Here is a 23,923-nt window from a genome sequence, read left to right on the forward strand (position 1 = left end):
AAGGTGTTTATGAAAGATGTGTCCTTTGCTTTTAGGTAACTGTAGCAGGTAGTTTATTGGTTACTGTGACAATAAATACACTAAAGCTCAGCGTCACACCGATCTGTCATCACTTTCCTCCTACACACAAATTATATGGTTACATTTTATAAATCTTTTAGGTTTTAAGTATTTTGGGGAGTATTTTTCGTGCCTTTGTTAGATATTTTGAAAGTAGAGATGACAGGAAATAGCTGAGCTGGTGGGAGGATGTCTTACTCAAGACCCTCTCAGGTCAAATGAGCCGTTGATGGGATTAAACCTTTGACCTTTCATTGACAGTAAATCCTTCTCTGCTGCATGCTGAGACAACAAAAGGAAGAAAAAACAGGAGTATAATCACACATTTATTGTATTTACTTCAATACAAAAGGAAAAAAATTAGACTTTCTTCCCCCCACAAATGAAAACGTTGATTAAAAGTGTTTTTATAAAAAAGGGGAGGCACTTTCTCCGTTATTATGCACAGTATAAGTAAGTATAAGTATATTCTACTCAAATTAAATTGCTGTCGACCTTTATTTTCACTCTTGCTTGATGCAAGCAACAAACCGGTGCCAAGTGACAGGAGCACAAAGTTACGTAACTAAAAACTGTAAATCCTCTTGTCGCTGTGGTGCCAGCTGGGACCTGGAGGAACCTGGTACCCCTCGCTGGATTTAAAGCCTGGAAAACATACTAAAACCTGGCACATAATACAGATTATAAACCACTTCCTCTTTACTTGTAGTGAACATGAACAGTTCTAGGTTCTTGGTTTGGTGGCGAAGGTCAGGTAGCCTGTGTGGCCGGGTATTTCTCTGGGTGGTGTGGTGGTCTTTATGGTAGCAGCGGTGTGTTTGGGAGCCGGCGCCTTCTCTGAGGGATCAGGTTGTTTCTCAGATGGGGCGTCGGAGCCGAAGTCTGGCAGCGGCAGAGAGACGGTTCGCACGTCGTGGACTCTCAGCAGGATCTCCAAGGTGTTAATCTCCTCAAAGCCGTGATCTGCCAGAGCCTCACAAGTCTTCTGAACTTGCTCGATGCACGGCGAGAAGGAGCAGACCCGACCTCCTGGAGAGAGAGAACAAACCACCAATCAGCAAAAAATCATGATGGTCACCTTTGAGCTGTTTGTGGTTTTAATAAACAACTAAAACCACCAAGTTAGTTGGAAAAAGAGAAAAACTTTATTTGTTTTTCTGTCATTTTTCAAGTCCGCCATTTTTCCCGATTTTCCACAAATATGAACCTGAACAGTGCCAGGGGAAAGTCAGGGGGTCAACTGTGAAATTCCTCTTGAAAACATAAATATATGAACAAAATCTGGTGTCGATCCATCAAATAAATGTTTAGAAATTTCACAAAATAAGTTTTAAAAAATTAAGAGAAAAAGTCGGAATCACCTAATCCAACAGGACTCATCATCAGGAGATCATGGATGCCTTTCAGGGCGATCCATTAAATAATTGTCAAGGAATTTTTAATGATCAAATACATGACTTTTCAATTGTCAATAACCATTTCTTAAATCCCCTAGATGAAACCTAAATGTCTCATTTTGTCTTGACCAACAATTCACAAGTCAAAGATTCAGTTTACTATCAAGGAGGACTAAATAAATCAGAAGATACTCACATATTTGAAGCTGGAACCAGAAAACTTTAGCTCTGTTCCTTAAAATATGACTCAAAACCATCAATCAGTTATCAAAACAGCTGGTGATTAAATATCTGTTGATCAACTAATCAAATGAATTGACTAATCGCCACTGCCGTCCCTAGAGCAACAAAAGGCATCAGTTAAGTTGTCTTCAAACCTTTTGGTTCAAAGCTGGTTTTCAGGCCCCTGGAGCCTCACGTCTGGTCCAAACCAACTGAGTCTCCATAATTGTATTTATTAGATGGAAATTTGTTCCAGTGAAGTCCAATATCAACTCTGACATCTTGTGTTTCAGATCTTCAAGATGGGCTCTGTGTTGAAATCTACTTTTAACACTTGAATAGTAAACACACAACTGATGGGCCGGTCGTATTATTCCATCATATTGTACTTTAAGACTGCAATCAACTGTTACTTTCATTATCTTTACTAATTGATTGACTGTTCAGTGTATAAAATGTCAGAAAATAGTGAAAATTATTCTTTAATGCCCAAGTTAACATATCAGATTAGTTGCTTTAAGAGACCAAAAGTCAACAACCCAAACATGTTGAGTTTAGTAACATCGAAAACTAGCAAATATTCACATTTGAAATGCTAGTACTCGAAAATTTGGGGTATTTTTGCTAAAAAAAGACTTAACTCATGCCATTAAATGTCTGTCCATTGACTAATTGATTCATCGTCTAATCATTTCAGGTCTACAGTACTACCATGTATCGAGGGTGTGTACAGGAGACCCAGAGGTGGTTAATCTGACCGTACATGTTGGTCAACTCGGTCTTCTGGTTGTTAAACAGAGGGGAGATCTGAGTGTTTTTATCTGAGCTCTACGTGGAGCCAAATCGGGACGGAGACAACCACTACCAGGTGTAATTTACTCCCGGGGATTCTCTTTCAGATCAAGATAACACCTTCGCAGATCCACTTAACCGACGATCTCTGCTCACATGACTCTTTGGAGAGCACAGGGAGTTCTTCTGGGAACAAAACAAGACGTACAAAATATGATGCAATAAATCTTCTGTGCGTGCTTATTTTGGCCGAGACAAACACAATAACGCCTTGAGGCAAACCAAACCTCCCTCAAGGAATCACATTTTAAAAATAAGTGTAGAAGGGTGGTTCAGTGTTTTCTCTCGGTGTTGTCTGCCAGCTCTGGATAAAGATAAATAATCTAAACTGAGGATTTCGGAACATAATATCGACTTAGAAATTTAGCCTCCCTCTAGGGAAACAGGTAATACTACTCCTTCTATTAATAATGTATTTTTCTGACACCTAATCGCGCTCACAGAGCAGATCTTTTTCTTTAACAAAACGAGACCTGTCGGGCTCCGGGGATGAGCCACTGCTCTAATAAACAGAGATCACCTGGCAGCTCAGGCCTCTCGTCTCTAAATGAAACCCTGCGGTGAGCGCAGCGGGGCGGCCGAGCGACGAGCCAAGAAAACTTTCACCGGCTGACCTGAAGAGTAAAAGAATGTGACCGTGAGAAGAAAGCACAGCCGGGGAGGGGTAGAATTAACAAACTGAGCCGAGTTTCTGAATGTTTTCTACTCTTAAGCTAATTCACTGGGATATAACGGAGAGGGGGTTATTATGGATAGAAGGAACTGCAGCTGTTGAAGGTGAATTTAGCAGTTTAAGAGCTCATTTAAAGGTTGTTGAGGTATGAAGTTGGTGTAACTGATAAAAAAAGGGATCGGCTTCATATCAGGTTTACACAGCACTGTGCGAGGAAGTGGCTCTCTTTACAGTCGCTCGCATTGATCAGACTCTGACCTGGATATTGTTAATTTCTCAAAGAAGTTAAGTTCAAAAATCTAAGTCTTTGTGACACGAAGCACAACAAGATCAGAGTCAACAGATGGGTGAGTGATGGGATCTTATACTGAAATACTTCCCGGAGAATGACACTTAATCCTTGTTATTATAGTGCACTCAATTTGTACTCAGAAGTATCGGAATTTCCGAGTTCCCAGTCGGAAATTTCAACTGGAATGCACTGAGGTCGGATTTCCTACTCAGAAGATTGGAAAAACCGCACCAGGCCTGACCTCAAAATCCCAAATCAACCATGGATGTTTTATAAGAGTTTATTAGGGCGCCACTGCTCGGCCTATCAGATGATTTTCCCCAGTGGTCACTCGCGGTATTGCAAAGAAAAATCCCCCTTCGGCCGGAAAAAGCATTTCCCTTATAGACCACTATTGTAAAAGAGACGTCTGTTAAATTGTTGACAGGACAACTCGAACTGCAGACAAGTCCAATTATGACTCTTTCTATCATGAACTTTTGATCAATGGAGGTTCATTATTTGTAAAACTTTCCTCGAGCCGAGAAAAGTGATTTTAAAATCTGCAACATCATCACAATGTGAAGTCTGTGGGTCGAGTGGGGGAAACACTACTGCGCATGTTCAGTTGGCTCAGTAATGTGGAAGTAAACCTGGAAGCTAGAAAATTTTTTTTGGCGTAAACACCAGCCGAGCAATTCTTACAGGACTTAACAGGCACCACTTTTGGTCCAATATCCAGCTCTTATAATACATCCATGGCATCAACAGTGTGAAAGTTGTAGTAATAACCTGTTTATTAAAGCTTCTGTCTTATTTGCATCTCATTAAATCAGTCGTACACACAGCGCTGTCTAACTTCTGGCTGTGGACGAGTTGCTACATGTGTTTTTAAATGGTATTGTTATCAGTGGCTAACCTGGCTAGACCTGGTTTGATGTCTCTCCGAGCTCCAACTTCCTTCCTACCCAGAGCTACAAAATATGACTATTTTTATATGGATTTCCTCACAGCCAATCAATGCAAGCGTTCTTCGATTTAATGTGACATGTGATTGGCCCACTTCCACAGCAGCTACGACCCGTCTGTGGTGGTAAAGTCGTGGTGAATTTGAGTTAGCGTGCTTAGCACTAAACGCTCTAAAGTGTGTCTACACTACACGCCTGTTACACCAGATAAAAGACAGAGACCTAAATGTGGAAAATGTATATATGGAACATGAGTAATATGATTAAACGCTTGCTTACACATGGAGAAAACTAATGGGTGGCATTTTATGCAATTTAATGCTTCTATTCAGTTGGTATCAGTATCAGTATCACCTTTAAAGATACTTGGATTGGTGCTGGGGCGTAATTCTTTAAACGACACCCAGTCTTAGGTTACAATAAGAAAAACATATAAAAACAAATATAGAAAATTGTCGTTCATATCTTTTAATTTTAAGTTATTAAAAACATCTGGAAAAAGGAACTGAGCAGCTGTATTAGGGGAAGACAGAGAGATGAAGTCACCAGCTCGTCATAAAAACTGCGGAATTACTGAACGACATAAAGAGTCTGCAGAGGGCAGCCTCAGTGAAAAGTCCTTTGTGTCCCAGAGACATTACAGGAGACGTTGGGATGTTTCAGATAGCGGTCGTTCCTTCGGCTAACAGGACCAGTGTTCTCCCTCGGGATTGCCATAAATACAGCTGAAAGGTCTCCTAGCAACCAGGATGAACACACAGGGAGGGGTCGACTCTGACGATTATACAAGAGCATCTCAAGCTGGTATTAATAGCTTTGTTATCAGCCGTACCTCCACAGCTGGGGGCGATACATGCATGAAACTATCATGAACAGTATCAGGTCAGCTTAAGCATGTGTGTGTGTGTGTGTGTGTGTGTGTGTGTGTGTGTGTGTGTGTGTGTGTGTGTGTGTTCACGGGTCATGTTTGCTTTATGCTTACATAATAAAACTCTCTATTAGCGCGCAGGGACAAGAGGGGAGGGAGGGGTTCTTCTCAGAGAGGCAGCTTACACTAAAGAGAGCCGGGCTGCGGGCCAAAACATTAGAAGAATTACAACATGGAGCGATAGAGAGAGAGAGAGAGGGGGAAAAAACAGAGAGAAGAAATATTTCACCAGTCCTTGTTTTACTTTGTGTCCAGTTTGCTGCAGTAAACAAGCTCCCAGAAACTTCTTCTTGAGTATGAGAAAAGTTTAGAGTTTGCAGCTCAGTTTAGACTCACATGCTGAGAAAAGAACGAACAACAAGGTGATGAATTTTGTTTGTAGGTGATGTGTCTGCCTCCCGTCTTTGCTAACAGTTTTGTCGCCTTTGTCTAAAAAATGTTTAATTTTACTCTCCGCCTGTAAGAATTCACAATTATTACATTGCTTCAGGTGTGATTTTGCTAACCTTTTTGTCTTTTTGTTTGCTTTTGTAAAAGTGTTTTGGGGGCCTTGGTTTGACTCTCTGGAGAAAACATCCAGTCTGAGCAGCAGCAAAGCAAATCAAGTCTTTCCTTATGGAGACACATTCAACAGCTCTGAGCCTGCAGCATAACCCTGTATGGTCATGAGACTGGTTCTACAACAGAGATCTGGCTGCACTCTATTTATCTGTATCTGTAAATGTGTGTGTGTGTGTGTGTGTGTGTGTGTGTGTGTGTACATGCTCATGAAAGGAATATGTAGCAGGGGCACCATAAAAGGGAGTCAGAGAGGAGGTGGGAGAGCAGCATCCTCGCTCCTCCTGCATTCCTCTTCATATTGGGGCTTACTTTTTTAAATCGTGTTGCATTTAGGAATATTAGCGTTTACTCTCTCACACTCAGTGACCTGGGAGTCTGATTTAAAATGTATTTATTTTGAGATGCACCTTCTTGTTTTCAAGGGGGTTCCCGACATATATAACAACTCGGCCTGTCACAATAATTATCGACTTATCGTACAATAACGTAATTACTGACATCATCACGTCTTATCGTATGATACATGGACATGATCTTTTTTTTTATACCTCAGTATTGCCACACTTCACATTAGCAGCTAAGAGGCTATTCATGTCACGTTGGCTAAGTGAGTAGTGTCCTCCATTCCTCACTGTGCTCGTCCTGAGTGGAGACTGCAGAAGAATTAAAGGAAAATAACTCTGTCCCCAAACATAATGGCAGTCCGTGTTTTTAAAGAAGTGTAGTGTCCACTCTCCAATCCCACCCACCTGGGATTGGAGTTAAAATGATCTTCAATTAACGATAATACTGTTTATCACGATTATTTCTGAGACAATATATCGTCCAACTGAGGTATCGTGACAGGGCTAATAACAACACTACATAACAACAGGAGGGTCACATGATACAATCAATACAACAAACATAAAAATACAATAAATGAAAATATTACAACAACTTAAACGGCCACCAGTGTTTCACCAACTGGTACCAAAGAAGTGTGATTCATCTGGAAGTAAGAAGTCAGTGACTGCTTAAACTCTTAAAACTGCTGATACAACTCTGATGTTGAAGAGGTGAATTAGAGGTAATGGTGCTTTAGAGGTATTGGTGCTTGGAACTTGAACGCTCGTTTTCCAATCGATTCCTTAGCGTGAGGAACAGAGAAGTGAAGCTGAGCAGAGTAAGGTGAATTTGATTTGAGTAAAGAGACTTTGGTGGTCATGAAAGCATCATAAAATATTAGTTACTGACAACCTTCCCATCCACCAAACACTAAAGCACTCTGGTTACATCACTCTCAGGCAGTCTGAATGAGTTCAAACTAATTTAAACTCTCTGACTCTCTAATGTCTGTTCATGTCATGTGATGTTAAGTTTTGTTGTTTCACCCCCCCCCCCAACGCCTCATGTCCGCTGGATTCTGCTGCATTGTGTTCATGTTTTGCAGTGTTGTGTGGTGCTACTGATTCTCCAACTGATCGGGGCTGAACCCTGAGAACCAGTTCCCAACCACATAAAGACACACTAAATAATATTTACTTGGCAAAAACAACCTCACAAGTGCCTTCAAATGTCTCCTTAATAACGATGAAACAAAAGCCTCTTCTGTAATAAAGAAAAAATGCTTCTTCAATAATCAGAAACAAATGTCTCCTCTATAATTATGAACCGATGCTTCTTGTGTAATAAGAAATATAAACAATAAAGTAAAGCCTGCAGGCTGTCGTTGGGAAAGCAAAACTCTTGCATGAATAGAAGTAAGATCTGCTTTGATGCAGGTTAATTTGTTAATATTCTCTCATGCTGGACTCCAGGATGCTCAAATCCCCTCTATCTGAAATCTAAAAGACAGCAAAGACGACTCGAAAGGGGCCTGAAGAGATCAGAGTTTCTACTCGAATGAAATCGGCAGTAAATCAGGATGAAAATAATGTGGCTGTTTAGTTCCTCACCTCTCTTAAACCCCTCAAAAAGGGCGTTGTGACACCCCTGATTGGCCAGGAGGGGGAAAGCACCCAGCTGCTCCCAATTACTGTTTGGGATCCGGCCTCGCACCTCGTTACCCTGCGCAACAGGTGATCTAAACCCTCCAATCAGCACTGAGAGGGATTTCGAAAATTCAGCTACAAACGAAGAAGAAGAAATGACAACGAGTCCCAAGAATGGCGGTCTGGCCTGCTCACGGCTGTGTTGCGGTTTTGATCTCCAGTGGAAACATCGGAGAAGTGGAGCCACATTTCCAATATGGTTAACAGATGTTTAATACTCCGTCTTCTGCTGTCTTACAAGCAGAGATACACATTTGCGGCTCATTTAGATTTAGCAACAGATGCTTTTGGAGTTTGTACTTGAATATGACAATAATGCCTTTAGGGAACTTTTTGTTATGCAATTTTTTTTTTTACGACAGTAGAGAAATGAAAGCAGAAAACCTAGAGTTGAATTGAGTAGCCAAGAGAAACAGACACAAAATGTATCACCAGCTATTTTGATACACAAATAGTTGTTGAGTCATTTTCTTAAAGACAAAACATGCATGTTTTCTGTTTCCATTAGTCATCTGTCATAATAAACTGAATATTTTTGGGTTGTGGGTTGTTAGCTGGGACACAAACAACATTTAAACACATCTCCTCTGGCTTTGGGAAATGTGGATTCCCCATTATTTGACCTTTTCTAGTATTTTATAAACCAAACATGTAATTGATAACTTGGAATGAAAATAATTGCTGTGGCCCTGCTGGGAAAATAGTGGATCCATGACCTCGAGTCTGTGTGTTTATTTGGTGCAAAAAAATGCAAACCGCTATATAAAAATGTGATGTGAACGCTGCCTCGACATCCTGCAGGACCTCTCGGCTGTTGTGAAAGGCTGAGAGGGGTCGGTTGCTAGGCGATGCACCTTAAACATTAAAAACACCCGACTTCATATCTAAATATTGACCACCTCAGTGATCCACCGACCTGCCCGGACATGCTGCAGGTCCTGGTCGCTACAGAAACCTCAACAAGCTTTCTGCCTCACCGAGTGACCAGGAACACACAGAGCGACTAATGTACACACACACACACACGCAAGGGCAAAGTTAATGAGAGCCGTGCCAGCCAGGATCGATTATCTTTGTAGGGAGTGCAGAGTGAAAGAGTGAAGTGACATGGCCGGAGGGGTGGAGGGGCAGACGGAGGGAGGGAGGGAGGGGGGGAGGGTGTTATTTTAAAATATGCTCAGTCACAGTCATGCCGTGCTCCACATGACGAATCAGAGAAAACTCAGAATCAGGTGGTGGTGAGTGTTGCTCCGAGGCTACGCCATGTACAAACACACACACAGGAACAACTTCTTTATTATTTTACTCCACCAACCTTCAATCATCCACTTATAGTTACACCGTCAATTCAGGCTTGTGGGAACATTCATTGCGTTGTTGTGAAAGATCATATTGTTGCTTTCATTTTTTTGCCTTTATTTGACATTTTAAAGTCAACATATGCAGGATGTGTAGCACACGCCATGTCTGTTTAACATCCTGGTGATGCTTTCTGTGTGATAATGTTGGATAATGTCAGAAGTTGCAGAGCAAACTGGCAGAAAGTGGGTGTAACATGTTAACCGATGATGAAATAGTCACAGTAGCAATACGAAATTGTGGTTATGTAACATTATTAGTCGGTATTACGACATCATCTGTTAAAAATGTTTCACAATCAGGGTGCAGAATAAACAGATTTCCCATCCAGCTGCTGAGTCAAAAAACATTTGTGGATTAATTTCTGTTCCACTTTTGCTTCTGTTTACAACATATTTGCCTTTATTGCATTTAGAAAAAATACGGGAGTATTTTTTGATTCCTTTGAAGAGCCAGTTTGGGCTTTAACCATAAATATTCATAAAAAACCCTGAAAGAACATCTATAGAGTTATTAATCCACAGGGAGCAGAAATTAAAATAGTAATATAATAAAGTTTCACCACAGTTCAGCTTATTTTGATGCTCACCTGACTACGTTTAGACATTAAAAGCTGCAACATTTATACAAATCTAGTAGCCAACTGACAGAAGATTAACTGGCTACAAGTAAATTTAATCTTGATTAATATTTCAATAATTGTTTCCAGCTTTTCAAAATGTGAGAATTTGCTGATTTTCTGGATTTAAAATCAATGCAAACTGAAATTCTTCGAGTTTTGAAATATTAAGATATTCTCTCTCCATTTACATTCACGTACTATTAATGCATTTCACTAACTTAAACTTCTTCCCCAGAGTTCTCTGTGCTCTCTCGTCTCACAGGTAGCCTAGGGGCGTAGATGTCAGGACCTCGTTGATGTCTGGATGTCTGATTGCCTTCACCACTCCTGTTATTTTTAATGTTGATTGATTGTTTTGTCACTGTGCCTCTCTCTCCTCTTTCTTTCTCCTTCTTTCCCTCTCTCTCTCTTTCCCTCAACCTCAAAACTCATTTCCATCTATACTTCCACAGTGGAGGATATCATTAATAAAGTTTTGCATATCTTAGACCTAGGCTTTAACTGACTGTGTAATGTGGGTGTTCTTACCGTGCTTCTTCATGGCAGTCTTGGCGTGTCTCACAGCCTCCCAGGGACTGGGGATGTCCAGGAAGACGGCGTCCGCCACGCCCGCCACTCCGAACCCGTCCTTGCACACATCCTGGTTCCTGACGGTGACCAGGTGATCCACGCGGTGCTCCTTGAACTCCTCGGCCACCGCCTCCGCCCGCTTCTGGTGGAACTCGACCGTGTGCAGGTGACCCGTGGGGGCGATGGTGCGCAGGATGGCGTGGGAGAGCGAGCCGCTGCCCGTACCTGTGAGACGACAACATGACATTAGAAACACAACATGGGCACACCTTAAATCTATAAAAACACCTGGTGATGGAAAGTTTGGTGCCTGTTTGATAAAGACACTCTAAATTTTTGAAAGCAGCATGAAAACAGAGTTCAGGATGTCAAGATTAAAAACAACTTTAATCTTTATTTTTTAATCTGTACTCATTTTCTAATCTTTAAGCAGCATTAAGCATTATTCTCCCAAACAGAAACAGATTAGAAAGACTCAAAAATAAACAAACTACTAGCTGATCTGCTTTGTCTGTCGCCTCGAGTCACTAAACCTCCATCTAGGAACAAGCTGAGAGAAGATCTGAGTTTCATAAAGAGTTCTGTGTTTAGTTAAAATCCTCGCTGCTCCATGTCAAATGTTAAAGCAAACTTTAGACTCAAGCAACAGTAAATAAAGTTAAAGGAGTCCAGATGTGTTGGTGACTTCCTCCACGTCAGCAGAGGATTAAAAAAAGCACTTATTTTGTTTATAAGACTTCAGTGAAGAAAACAGGACAGTGCAGATTCATGAGGTCAGAGTCAAAACAGCTCTCACAGGTTTTCACACACATTGATTAAATGCCATAAAGTTATTGTGGATAAAATGATGTAATCTCATAGTTAACTGTATGAAAGTATTGGATATGCAACACCTAATCTCACTGAGGCAGTTTATGGTGGACCTTAGACGGCTGGTGTCACTGGTAGATAAAGCGGTGTGTCATCTGCAGAGCTGCAAATAACAGTCAGCTTGATTATTGATTACAATGCTGATAAGTGTAGGTGATGCCTGTGCCAAAGATAGGCCAACATTATGATGATATTATGTTGTCTTCTCTTCATTACGGATGAAATTGCAGAGTTCATTTTAAATCCAATTGTTATATGAAAGAATGTAGAAAAAGATATTTACTGAAAAATGTCAGTATGACATGTCAATGATGTCATTACAGTATTTTATATGTTGTGCAGTAATAAACTAGTTGAACTTGGATAATCACTTCTGCTTTCTTTTTTGGATGGTTTGTTTGGAACATTTATGAAGTGGTAAAACTTTCTTTCCCATGCTTTGTGGGTGTGTCATCATCATTTGTACCTATACAACCAGTAGTTTTATAGATATACCCTTCTCATTTTGCTCTCAGAGTGCACCAAAGTGATAGATTCGACTTTAAAATGTACAAAATTTTGCCCTTTTTACAGTCAGACTGAGGAAAACCACCATAGCCTCTCAAAATTCTGTGGGAAACTCTAGTTTAGGCCATTAGAAAAGTATGAAAAATGCTTGTTTTGATTCCCAAAGGTCTTGAAAGCCAAAGATAACGTCTTTGATTTGCTTGTTTTGTCGAATAACCTTCTGTTTATCAGATTAATTTACTGTGGATCGACCATTTAAACCACTAATCACTGCAGCTCTGTAACATCTTAAATCATATTAACTGTATAAGTCTACATGCAGAAAAAGCCTCACAATTTTACTCATGACCTTTTTCTTAACGTGCAACCAAGCGGCAACTATGACAGCTTGAGGCTGAAGATCTTACTCCCATCAAAAAGCCTCAATTTTTCTCTTAGTTCAGTTTATTTCAGTAATTTTCAATTTATGCAAGTAAATAATCATATGTCCTTGCCATCTTCTTCTCCTTTAAAAACAGTGACAAGCCTCTACAAACACTACCTTCAACGAGACATTATGGTCTCAATCACTACATTCAGGCTCTCTAATCAGTGTCTGGTGGTCATTTTTGGTAAATCACTGCCCCCGTTTATAAGATTTGAAGACTTATAATAGCGTCTAAATCTAATTTTGACACATACAAGATTAAGCTTGTTACCTTCAATCCACTGAAGGATAGATGTGAGCATGAGAGCACATGACAAGATAAACTATCATTAACACACGGATGATTCTTTTCACTTGGCATCATGTTCAACAAGCAGCTCAGATAAACTCGCTGGCTTCATTTCATTGACAAGTTTGGACACATTTTGCTCATGTCACAATCAGATCTTCAAACAGGATTAAAGTCAAGTTCATATTCAGGTCTGGAGCTTGTTTCATTCTGGGTGTTGGCTTGAAGGCTTGTAAATTGAGAGAATCTAAAAAAATTAGTCCTCGTTGAGTCATTAAAAAGGACATTAAAAGCTTGTCCCAGTCTAAAACAAAGAGCACACAGCTGTTACTACAAAACACACCCACATTTTCACACTGAGTGTCTCTCCTCTCTCCGGCTGAGGAGTGGAAGCTACATTTCTGAGTGGGCCTGAAGCACAAGCAGTAAACAATGCCTGCTAATGTACAGTTAGAGGAAGACTGATGGCGTGTGTGTGATTTTTACAAGAGAGAGAAATAACATGGGTCATGTGACTTTTGGAGCATGGAGAACACACAGCTAGAAGCCAGCAGATCCCCGTCCTCTACTCTCCCCCCCTTCTCCTTCTCCTCCTCCTCTTTTTTTCTTCTTCTTCTCCTCCTGACATTACGTCACCGCCGCCTTTGTTAGCGTGGCAACAAAGAGAGCAATGTTTACGCCGTAGCAGGACTTTGACTTGCTAAAACTCACACTGCTGAACCGGATGGTCTGTGGCTGCAAACCACTAATAAATAGGAAACTGTGGAAGGATCTTTACCATAGAACGGAGATTAAGATACGAGTCAGAGACAAATAAGGGTTGGCAAGATGAGCAATGAGCAAAATATCTTTAAAAATAGTTTTAAAAGCAGTATCAGGTTTATTAATATATATTATATAATTTGAAATGACATGTGCAGCATTTTTTTTTTTTACTAAAAGTGGTGTAACCACAAAGAATGATACATATTAAATATGTTATCCACCTACAGTGTATTTAAGTGGACTTATACTAATAATTACTTCATTTAAAAACATCAAATGAAATGAATTTTTTTTTTGGAGTATTTTTTAAATTTAAATTTTAAAGCATTTTGTCAATATTGAGCAGGACGTATCCTAAAAACAACTATGTTTTTCTAAATAAGTTGCATCAAATAATGTAAAATTAGTTAAAAACCATACTGTTGTGTGGCTAAAAGTGGATTATATTTATTTCACATTTCAGTTCACATTTCATATTTTTCTGTATATAATCAGATTTGCATTGAAAAAATACTGGTTACACCAATTGACACTTAATTGCATCACATCATTGACCCATATACGACAGATAATTTAGCTGAATAATCAAAAAAGAGTTGTGTAATATAGGTCAGGGCAGCAGAATGAGAGAGACAGTAACTCCCAGACAGGCTTTCTGCTTAATTTACCTCATTTATTGATAAAGACAGCTTTGTTAACGTCACGGCTGAAGGACTAACTGTGCCGATTACACGTCTGTCCTGTCGGTGAATGAGAGGCTGTGAATAACTGGACTTTGTGTTGATAAATAAATCATACCAGGAAACATATAATCTAATGTACGATGTAATGAATCAAACAAAGCTGCAACCAAATTAATCTGCAACTGATTAGATAACTGAATGATTGTTTTAAACGCTCGACATTTCCTGGTTCAACTTTCTCTTTCAAGTGATGCTATTGTGCTGTTATTCTTTGTCTTATATGATTGTTAGTGCATTACTGTGGTTTGTTAATAATTATGAATGCAGTTTTTTCACTATTTTTTTTATCATTTCATAGATAAAAAAAGTTAATAAATAATGAACTTGAAAACTTTAAACCTGATGAAAGCCACCTGTTCTGGGTTAAATAGCATCATTTGTCTTAATTAATCAACTAGTTTTAAAAATGTCAGAAAACAGTAAGAAAATCACTTTCTCCTAAAGCCCAGGGTGACATCTTCAAAAGTCTTGTTTTGTCCTGACCAACAGACCACAAATCAAAAATAAAGACCACATAAACCAGAAAATATTCACTTTTGAGAAGCTGGAATCTGGACATCTCAAAACAATTATATGATTATAGATTTAGTTAATAATGAATATTCTCTTAATTGACTGATTGACTAAAACTGAGCTAAACATCCCAATAGTCACTTTGGAGAAGATGGAACCAGCGTCTTTAGTGTTTTTGTTTGTTAAATGACTTAAACGATGAACAATGATCCATTAACTGTTTTCTGTTTATTTCTGTTGGTTAACTATTCTGTTAATTGACTAATTGTTTCAGCACTTAACTCCTGCTGTGATCATGTTACTGCAAACAGTACTGTAATACTATTATGAAGGCTGAATGTTACCATGTGAGAGTGGAAAGAGGAGATATCGATTTGTAAGTTTACTGTTGAGAGGTAATGGATGTGTGGAGTTTGGTCTGAGTGATGGTCGAATCCTCGGCTCCGATACTGCCTGATGTGCACATACAGATGATCGATAAGCACAGAGCGGTCGCTGCACGTCAGGCTTCATGCCAGGACGCTGAAAGGTTCAGTCCAATATGTCATTTCTGCCTCTAAATAAAAGATGGAGTTGGATGACAACCAGCTTCTCCTGGTTAGGATTCATTCAGTATTCATCATTCAGCAGGTTTTTATCAGGAGTCTAATTATCCTCCTCCTCCTCTCCAAAAACGTTCACAGGGATTAAAACTGGTATAACTGATTAAAACCTGGAATAAAGCAGTTTGACGTATAAAGTCTGTGTTTTCCGAGGTCTGGGAGCTGTAACTATTGTTTGCTCAGCTTGTTTCTCTGATAACTTGAGATCGAGACGTCTGACGACTAAAATACTTCATCCGGTTAAAATATGTACTTAAAAACGACCAAGATCTAAAAAGTTTATGGTAAAAATGTGGCTTAAAACTGAATAAAACATGGAATAAACCAGTTTCACGTAAAAAGTCAGTATTTTCCGAGGCTATTTGGCGGACACAGCAGGTCTAGGAGCTGCAGCTAACATTTGCTCAGCTTGTTTCTCTGATAACTTAAGACTAAAAACCTTTATACAGCTAAAAGATACCTTGAAAACAACCAAGATGTAAAAACTTAAAAAGTAAAAATGTGGCTTAAAACTGTATAAAAGTCAATTTAGCCATCTTTCTTTCTTGAACATTTCTGGTAGACAACCACATGGGTTACTTTAACTTTTGTTGTAAGAGACATCTTGCATATCTTGTTTTGCACGTACTCTCTGGTAGATGTAACTGTGGCCAACAACCACAACTTTGATCTAGTGCATGTATACTCATCTTGTTTGCACGCACTGTCTGGTAGATGCTATTATGGCTGACAACCACAGCGTTAATGCATGCATCCTGTGCACGTATACTCTTTGGTAGAGGGTGAGCAAATGAAACGGACCGTTACCAGAGTAAAACTACAGATACAATAGGTCACATAGGTCACATTGCTTTTAGACATTTTAATGCAGGATAGTTACATATTACAGCTTTAAGACATTTTCCCACAGTATTTATAAATGACGACCCTTTTATTCAGTAGAAAAACTCTTGGCTCCATCTGTAGCTTTCCTCTACTGTGTTGTTGTTGGTGATGAATCGCTCTTTAATGAGAGCTTTGCTTTGAAGCGAGTGGTGAATGGTGAAGGCAACTCATGACTCACATGAAGGTTTGTAGTGTGCTCTCAGAACAAGACGTCACGTCAGTGGGCAGCGACTGAACGCGAGGATGAAAACGGGGTGGAGGAGGGGAATCTGACTGCTGAACTGAACCGAAGGTCATGTCGCTGCTCTCTGCTCTCCATCTTGTTCCTCTAACTAATGCGGTAGCCGGCCGGAACGAGAAGCAAAACCAGACCACATCTCAACTTCCCAGAAGACACTTTAGAAAGTGAAAGTAACAGTCATGTCATCTCATCATTAGCCCACTTCTGTCTTTGTATACTGGAGTAAGACACTAACTCCCCTGACTGTTAGTAGCTGAACTGAGTGTGGTTACAGCTGTTCTGGCAGATAATGAGAGTAACAGTTTATAGCTTTAAAGTTTGACTAGTTTCAGTTTTCACATCCTGCTGATACACTTGACACACATTTCTTTCACTGCTGATTCATACCTTAAAAATCTCAAGTATTCAGGGTTGATCCCAGAGGTTTGTTCTCGTTGGTGTGGAAACACATCTGTCACAACCATTATAAGATTACGAAACCGGATGAATGAAATTCCTGCAGTGTAGTTTCCCCCTCCATCGTGTCCGCAGTGAATGTAAACTGACAATACTGCAAGTATGGCTGAACTGCCTAAGATGTTTTTCAATTAATCCATAATTTTCTCAGTCTGTCTATCAAATAAAATGAAAAGTACCTTTTGTAAGTTACCAGAGACCAAAGTGAATGTCTACAAAGGGTTTATTTTGTCTGGCCAACAGCCAAAAACCCAAATATAATATAAAATGTTTAAGACAGACAAAAGCAACAAAAACAGGAGTTGTGATATATGTGGTTGATAAATGACTTGCTGTATATGTTATCAGTTATTTCAAATGTCTTTGGTAAATGGGTGTTTCAGCTGATGAGTAAAAATGTTCTGCATGCATATATTAAGAGAACATTGTGTTCCAAGATGGAGTCCCATTCATTTCCATGAAAGGAGGCCTGAATGCAAATATCCACCCTCCGGACTTACAGACTGAGCCGTCTAGACTTCACTTGTATGCACCGTGACATGCTCACCATCATCACGTTAAGTCTTCCAGGGCCTCCAGCGTTTCCCTGGAGATGAATTAAAATTCCTGGCCCTGTAACCCGTTTCACAGCGTTTTTCTGAACGGTTCTTATAGTTATGATATGTGCAGCAGCTATGACAAATGTGGTCGGACTGCTCAGTGAGAAGTTCCCCTTTACATGAACTGCTAAACAGCGCTAATATTACACTCACTGTAACTGTAACTGAGGACCTTTACACTGTAGGTGGACAAAAAACAACCGTTTCCTGTCTAATATAGCAGATTATAATAAATAAAGTTATTGAGCTTATAGGCCTGTGAATATTCTGTGTGTATTAACAAACTTCACTACATCAATTTACAACATAACTGGGCAAAAGCATCACAAGCGAATATGGTGCATATAATTATAAGAATGATTGTTTTTTTTTAAAGTATTGATAAAACACTGTCAATGCCATATTGCTGTGGATTATGGGTAATGTTCTGTGCAAAGTATTGTTAAAATCTGCACCCGAAGCGGACTCTCTGGGAGTCTGTACAGAAGTCTGCATGAGGCCCCTTGTGGACTTGAAATGTGGATTTGGACGGCCCCTCGGCCCTCGGCGCTCACAGACATCCCACAAGTCTGCCAGTGCAGTGACGTGTGGACATTCAGATCCAGCTATATCAGACTCACCAGACTTCCACATTTTTGGGCCCACAGAGCATGTTCAGTAGGGTCCTTCTCTGTCTGAGCTGTGGGTTACTGATTTCCTTTGGCTCAACACTAGCTGCCCACACATGAAGGGCATGAAATTATCTACTGATACAACTCTTGTAGACTCTTTAAACCTAATGCTTTTGTGATAAACGTGGACGTGTAAAGGTATTTTGGGGCCACTGCGCATTACGTGATCCTATAATACCAAATGTGACCAGAACGCCAAAATCTCCTCACAGCCCAGTGCATGAGCTGAAGGCTTCATTTGTCTCTGAACAGCTGTGGCGCCGCCTGGATAGCTGAATGTGACGTGTTTTTTTTTTCTTTTTCTTTTTTTACACGGCCTCAACTCACACGCTCCTCCATCTGTCATGCAGGTCATTAACACCATCAGACCTTGAGTTGTAGTATTTGCTCAGTATGCCGACGCTTTGCCGAACTGATGAAGCACTGATACAGGTGGAGGTGGAGGAGGGGGGTTGAAAAATAAAACATGCAGTAAATAATTAGCTCAAAAAAAACTGTGGGCCAGCCGGGCTGACTTCCAGAACCACCTGCCTCCAAGGTGACTGACACCTCTAGGTGACCGAATGCTCCTTCTGCCGACTCGGCACGCAGTCCGAGTGAGAACAGCCAACAAAATTATCACCTGTAATCAGTGCGTGTTTATACAGCTCAGTGACACAAAGTCAACCCTCTGCAGGACAGCGCATACTGGTAATAGACGAGTCACCGCTGTGCCGTACAAAATGCTGATTAGCACCTCATCAACACGTAATGACACTCAACCCAATTAGACAAGTCATTTAATAAATCAAGCACTTCAATTAATATTCAAAGCTACTGGATTCAGGTGTGAAGAGACCTCCAGAGAGTCGTGTTTACTCTGATACATGTGTGTATGTGCACATGCAGAATATTAAAAAGACATAAAAAAAGGCGCCAGAGGAATGTGATAGCGATGCAGATGAGGTTCAGCTCTCTCCATACTGCTGGTGTGTGAATTACTGACTAAGCAGATTTCCAGCTGAATTTATTCATCACCCCAAGGACCCGTCCAACAGCTCACCACACACACACACACACACACACACAATCAATAAGGTGACATGCGCAGAGCTGTCAGCACTAAAACATGATGAAGCACTGCACCACCCAAACATAAAAAACATCCTCGCCCATCCCCCTCTGCTGCCCTTGGACCAGGAGAAACTGCGATACTGAGCCGAAACGAACACCAGCACACTCTGACAGATTGCAATTACACAAAATGGAAATGGAGAGACGGAGCTGGAGAGGGAAGAAAGCAATCAGAGTTGAGTCGGGGGAAAGATAGAGTGTGACAACGTCGACAAATTGAGAATACTGTGTTACATAATGTCTGAATCTTCTCAGGCACGTCGGTCCCATGATGATGAACAGCTGAGGCTCGGTCGGCCAAAACATCTGGCTGAGACTCAAAGGTGTGAACAGGAGGATTAAAACCAGGCATTTCTTAAAGCTGCAGTAGAAAATATGAGGATTTATTAAATAATAAAAATACAGGCAGCTATAGAGAGAACATTCTGGGGTTGGGGGATAAAAATTAAAACCTGAAAATGAACTACAGAGTGTCCTGAGAATCCTCTAAAGACACAGTTAAGGTTTTAATCCTGTGTGCCTGCATTAGCTGTTGGGTTTATATCTTGATTTAAGTGTATGTTTTAGTGTTTTTATATTAAATTCCTCCCTTTTATCTTCCTGTAAAATGTTTTAATGACTCACCTTGAACTAATCCTAACCCCATGTTCACAAATGTATCCAATTAAATGTGATTATGGGGTGACTAACACTATGCCCATCATAAAAAAACCCACACCTGACCGTGCGTTTGGATCTCAGTCTGCAAGAACGTACATTTCAAAAGACGTTGTTCGAGGTCTAATTTATTCATTCCCTCCTCCTGATCTAACAAAGTGGGGGAAGGACATAGGTGTGGAGGCCAATAGTCACTCAGTATCTGCTAAAACACAAACCCTTCTTGCAATCACCTGGAAATATGTCACATTATGGAAAAACAAAGATACTCTGACTGCTGTTTTACTGCGACTTTAAGCAGAAAGCTTTACAGACTATCCAGGTGTCACACATCAACATGCATAGAGCAGTTTACTGATGTCACATTAGAGCTTTTATTCGTATTCAAATTTCAGTTTTCATCCAAACAAAACTCCTCTCATCACAACCACCAACATGCAAAGCTGCACGGTGCAGCTTCAACCAGGCTATCACACGACTGAGCTTCACGGGAATGAAAGCAAGAATGAGACCTAAAATACTGCTGCCTCTTATTTCAAAAATCAACTTTCAAGTTTCTCAATGGCTGAAGATTAGCAATTGGAAACCATTTTTGAGTGCATTATTTCTGCCATGCATTACAAATATTTAAATATTGTTCTGTGCAGTATGGTTAACCTGTAAGGATGCACCAATCCAATAACAGAATGATAAACTTATTTAGCAGATTGGATATCGGCCATTGATCAACACCGAGTACAGTTTTGAGATGTTTTCCTTTAGGAGCTACCACGGATACTTTGCTACTTCCTGCTCGTGCTTCACAATACCTTTAATTTAAGGTGAAGGCAGCAGTCAGCTTTCATCGTATAAAGGAAAGTGTTGACAACGACTTTAACTATTAAAGGTTTTTAGATTTTACGTTCACAAAAAAGAAGATCACAGGTATGAGCCAGCAAAGTCATTACTTGGTATCAGACAATCAGTATTGGGGGGGAAATAATAATTTCCCAAATACACTTTACTCTACTAGCATCAATATTTGCAATTGAAATGTTGTTTACGAGTAAATGCAGTAAAGTTGTGATTTTGAACCATTCAGGTCAGTCTACACACAGCTTCTCTCATTGTGTTTCCAAAGATCCTGCACCAAACTATGAATATTTTACTCATGTTTTCATCTATAGTTGTTACTGTGCTTTCTAAAACAGCTTTTTATAACATATCTGACTTGAATATGAAGCCACCCTCACCTGACTCGCAGACGACAGACCCCGGCTTCAGATCCAGCATCATGGTGATGGTGGCGATGTCTGTGGTGTAGAGGATCTGCGTACGGTGCGGCAGGGTGACCGTCCACAGCTCAGGTGTGGGGTGAAGAACGTGGACCCACCCGCCTTTGCTGCAGGTGACCTTCGACCCGTACCGCTTGCCTATCAGGTCTGTGGAGTGGCGGATGACCCCGTAGCGCGTCTGCGTTTGGGCGCCCTGTTGCACCTTCACTGGCATCATGTTGTCATGGCTCAGGTAGACGATGGCTACGTCTCCATCCTGAATGAAGTCGGAGTACTCCACAAAACTCATGGTGAGGGCCTTCAATCTGCACCAGCCAGGCAAGAAATTAAGGACAATAGTCAATTAATCGATTAGTTGCCAACATTTTCTTAACACTTCATATTCTGACTTTAACACAGTTCTCATTAGGAGCTGAGCCCCCATAAAGGTCTACAGTCGCCCCTGTTTGCGACTATTAAATTAATTACAAGTGATTTTGATAATTGATTTATTATTTGGAGGCATTTTTAATGAAAAAGTCCCAATTCTCTGATTGTAGCTTCTCAACTTTCTGGTTTATTTACTCCTCTATGACTTTAAACTAAATATCTTTGGGTTGCAGGCGGCTGGTTGGACAAAACGAAACATTTGAAGAAGTACAGCAGCGTTCTGGATCAGTTGTAGATGATACATGATAGATAGAGGCCATTAAATTGACCACTAATTAATTTATGACAAAACAATAGTCCTCCTGTTCTGTATCTTGTATCTGGTCCTGGATGGCAGCAAAGCCCTTGATACCATGGCAACCACTCCATTATGTCACCCATGGCAACCCCATCCCGTTACTACCACGCGCACTAACTGTTACTTTATAAAGGTTTGCATTTTACAAACTGAAATCAAACGGCTGCTAAACTTGAGAGAGAGAGGAGGCGACTTCACTGTTAAAGCTTTATAAAAGAAAGAAAAAGAAACCAAAGGAAAACATGTCGGAGAACTTGGAGAAGATGTAAGTCAGATTAATTCATTAATTAATGTTAAGAATGGTTATTACTGTATTTTAAGTGTATTTTTTTTGTGAGAAAATCAGGTGTTTGTGTCGAGGTCTGTTTCTCCCTCTGAGGTAACTTAATAATAAGCTATGCAGTGATAGAAACTGATTAGCAGAGGAGATAGGTGTAGGGAAAGTACAAACTGATGGGAAAACAGACTTTAAACAATACCGGGCTGTGTTAAATAAGAGTTTTTAAGCAAATTATAACATTAAATTAGCGAATATCTCATAATAACTGACGCTAACGTTCGCTGATTAACTGTTAAAACAGTTAAATAGCAAGCTAACATTAAGAAGTTGAGTCGGTTTTAATATCAAATTCCCACTTTCTAACATTAACCTTAAAGATACACATATGTCACAGTGCAAAAAACACAATATCTGTAACCTAAACCTATTAATTTAATAGTGTTTGGTTTGAACGTTAAACGCGTGTTTTGACTTTGCTAATAAGGCTACCATTAGCACCGTTGGCTAACAGCTGCCGTTACAGTTGATGACGCTTGAAGAACGTTTATTAAAAAAGCCGTTACCTTGACAACAGGTGTTCAGTTGCTGCCGAGATTCAAACGATAGCAAACTATTCACCGTAAACGGTTATTGTATGCTTTTAACGCTGTTGTAAGAGCATGTGGACAGCAGCACTGACTGCTACTCATTCATTCCCCACACACACGTGGTTTTGTTTTCACGGGAAGTGGAGTGAGACAAACCGGATGGAGACCCAGGTTCAACTAATCGGTAAAATCTCACAGCTGGTGAAGAGAGTTTAAGAAAGGCAGCACGGATGATGTGTAGATCTGCAACTTTTATCCCTGCAAATTAACAGGCAAAATGTGAGCACTTCAAGAGGACCAAGATGCATTGATTCTGCCCTAAAGCAGAGAGAGAGGTTTGTTTTAAGCACGCAGTGTTTTAAGATGTATATAACTCTACTTTGAGTTATAATTTGTGTCTGATGTGACAAAAAAAGTTCAACTATCTTGTCAAAATCCTTAAAATTATATATACTCCTTCATTGCTATGTAAATCCCAGGAACATTGCACGTATATAATCCCAGGAACTATATTACATATTTTTTTACACATAGATTGTTCACTGTATTTTATTTTATTTTGTTTATTTTATCACTTTCACCATTATGCTGCTCTTTTTTCCGCTGTACTGCTGTCAGTTTGAATTTCTCCCAAGGGGGATCAATAAAGATACATCTTACCTATAAATTAAGCAAATATATTTTATCTCAGATGTTTAACAGCTGGACACAAGATGTCTCCTACTGCACTGTAGAGTCAATTCTCAGAGAAACTTTCCACTTTGAGCAGATCAAACTCTGAACATACATCATTATGAACAGAGAAGTTCAAACAAGAAGAAACATATCAATGAGTGGATGGGGACTCCAAAAAAATACAATACCGCTCATTAAAGGGTTTTTATTTATTTGTTTTTACTGTTAACATTTTAGATCCACACACACATCAAACCACAATTATTCATATTTTAGATTCTGCATGCTGTAATGTAATATCTCAGCCAGCTTCATGAGGAAAAACTTTAGACTAGTACTGTCTGTGTTCTTTAGGGAACAAACAACATTAAACTCTGTTTAGTTTGATAAAACAAGGACAGGTGGACAAAACAGCAAAATATAATATCAAAAGTAAAAGTTCCTCAGCAGCAAAGCAATTTTATAAACAGTCCATGTTTCATGATTTACACCATTTTTAGACTGTAAAATTCATCATGAATAGAAA

General features: G+C 39.9%; 1 protein-coding gene across 1 annotated transcript; it reads right to left on the reverse strand.

Moving 5' to 3' along the window:
- Positions 1-459: 459 nt before the first annotated feature.
- trmt61a (tRNA methyltransferase 61A) lies at positions 460-22,827 on the reverse strand. Its single transcript, XM_062440022.1, has 4 exons — positions 22,699-22,827; positions 21,087-21,433; positions 10,475-10,741; positions 460-1,089 (listed from the first exon to the last, which is right to left on the reverse strand). The coding sequence occupies exons 2-4, from the start codon at positions 21,415-21,417 to the stop codon at positions 785-787; spliced, it is 903 nt and encodes a 300-aa protein (XP_062296006.1). The 5' UTR covers positions 21,418-21,433; positions 22,699-22,827; the 3' UTR covers positions 460-784.
- Between the last annotated feature and the right edge of the window lie 1,096 nt (positions 22,828-23,923).

This window comes from Scomber scombrus, chromosome 19 (assembly GCF_963691925.1).
Source record: "Scomber scombrus chromosome 19, fScoSco1.1, whole genome shotgun sequence".
Lineage (NCBI taxonomy): Eukaryota > Metazoa > Chordata > Actinopteri > Scombriformes > Scombridae > Scomber > Scomber scombrus.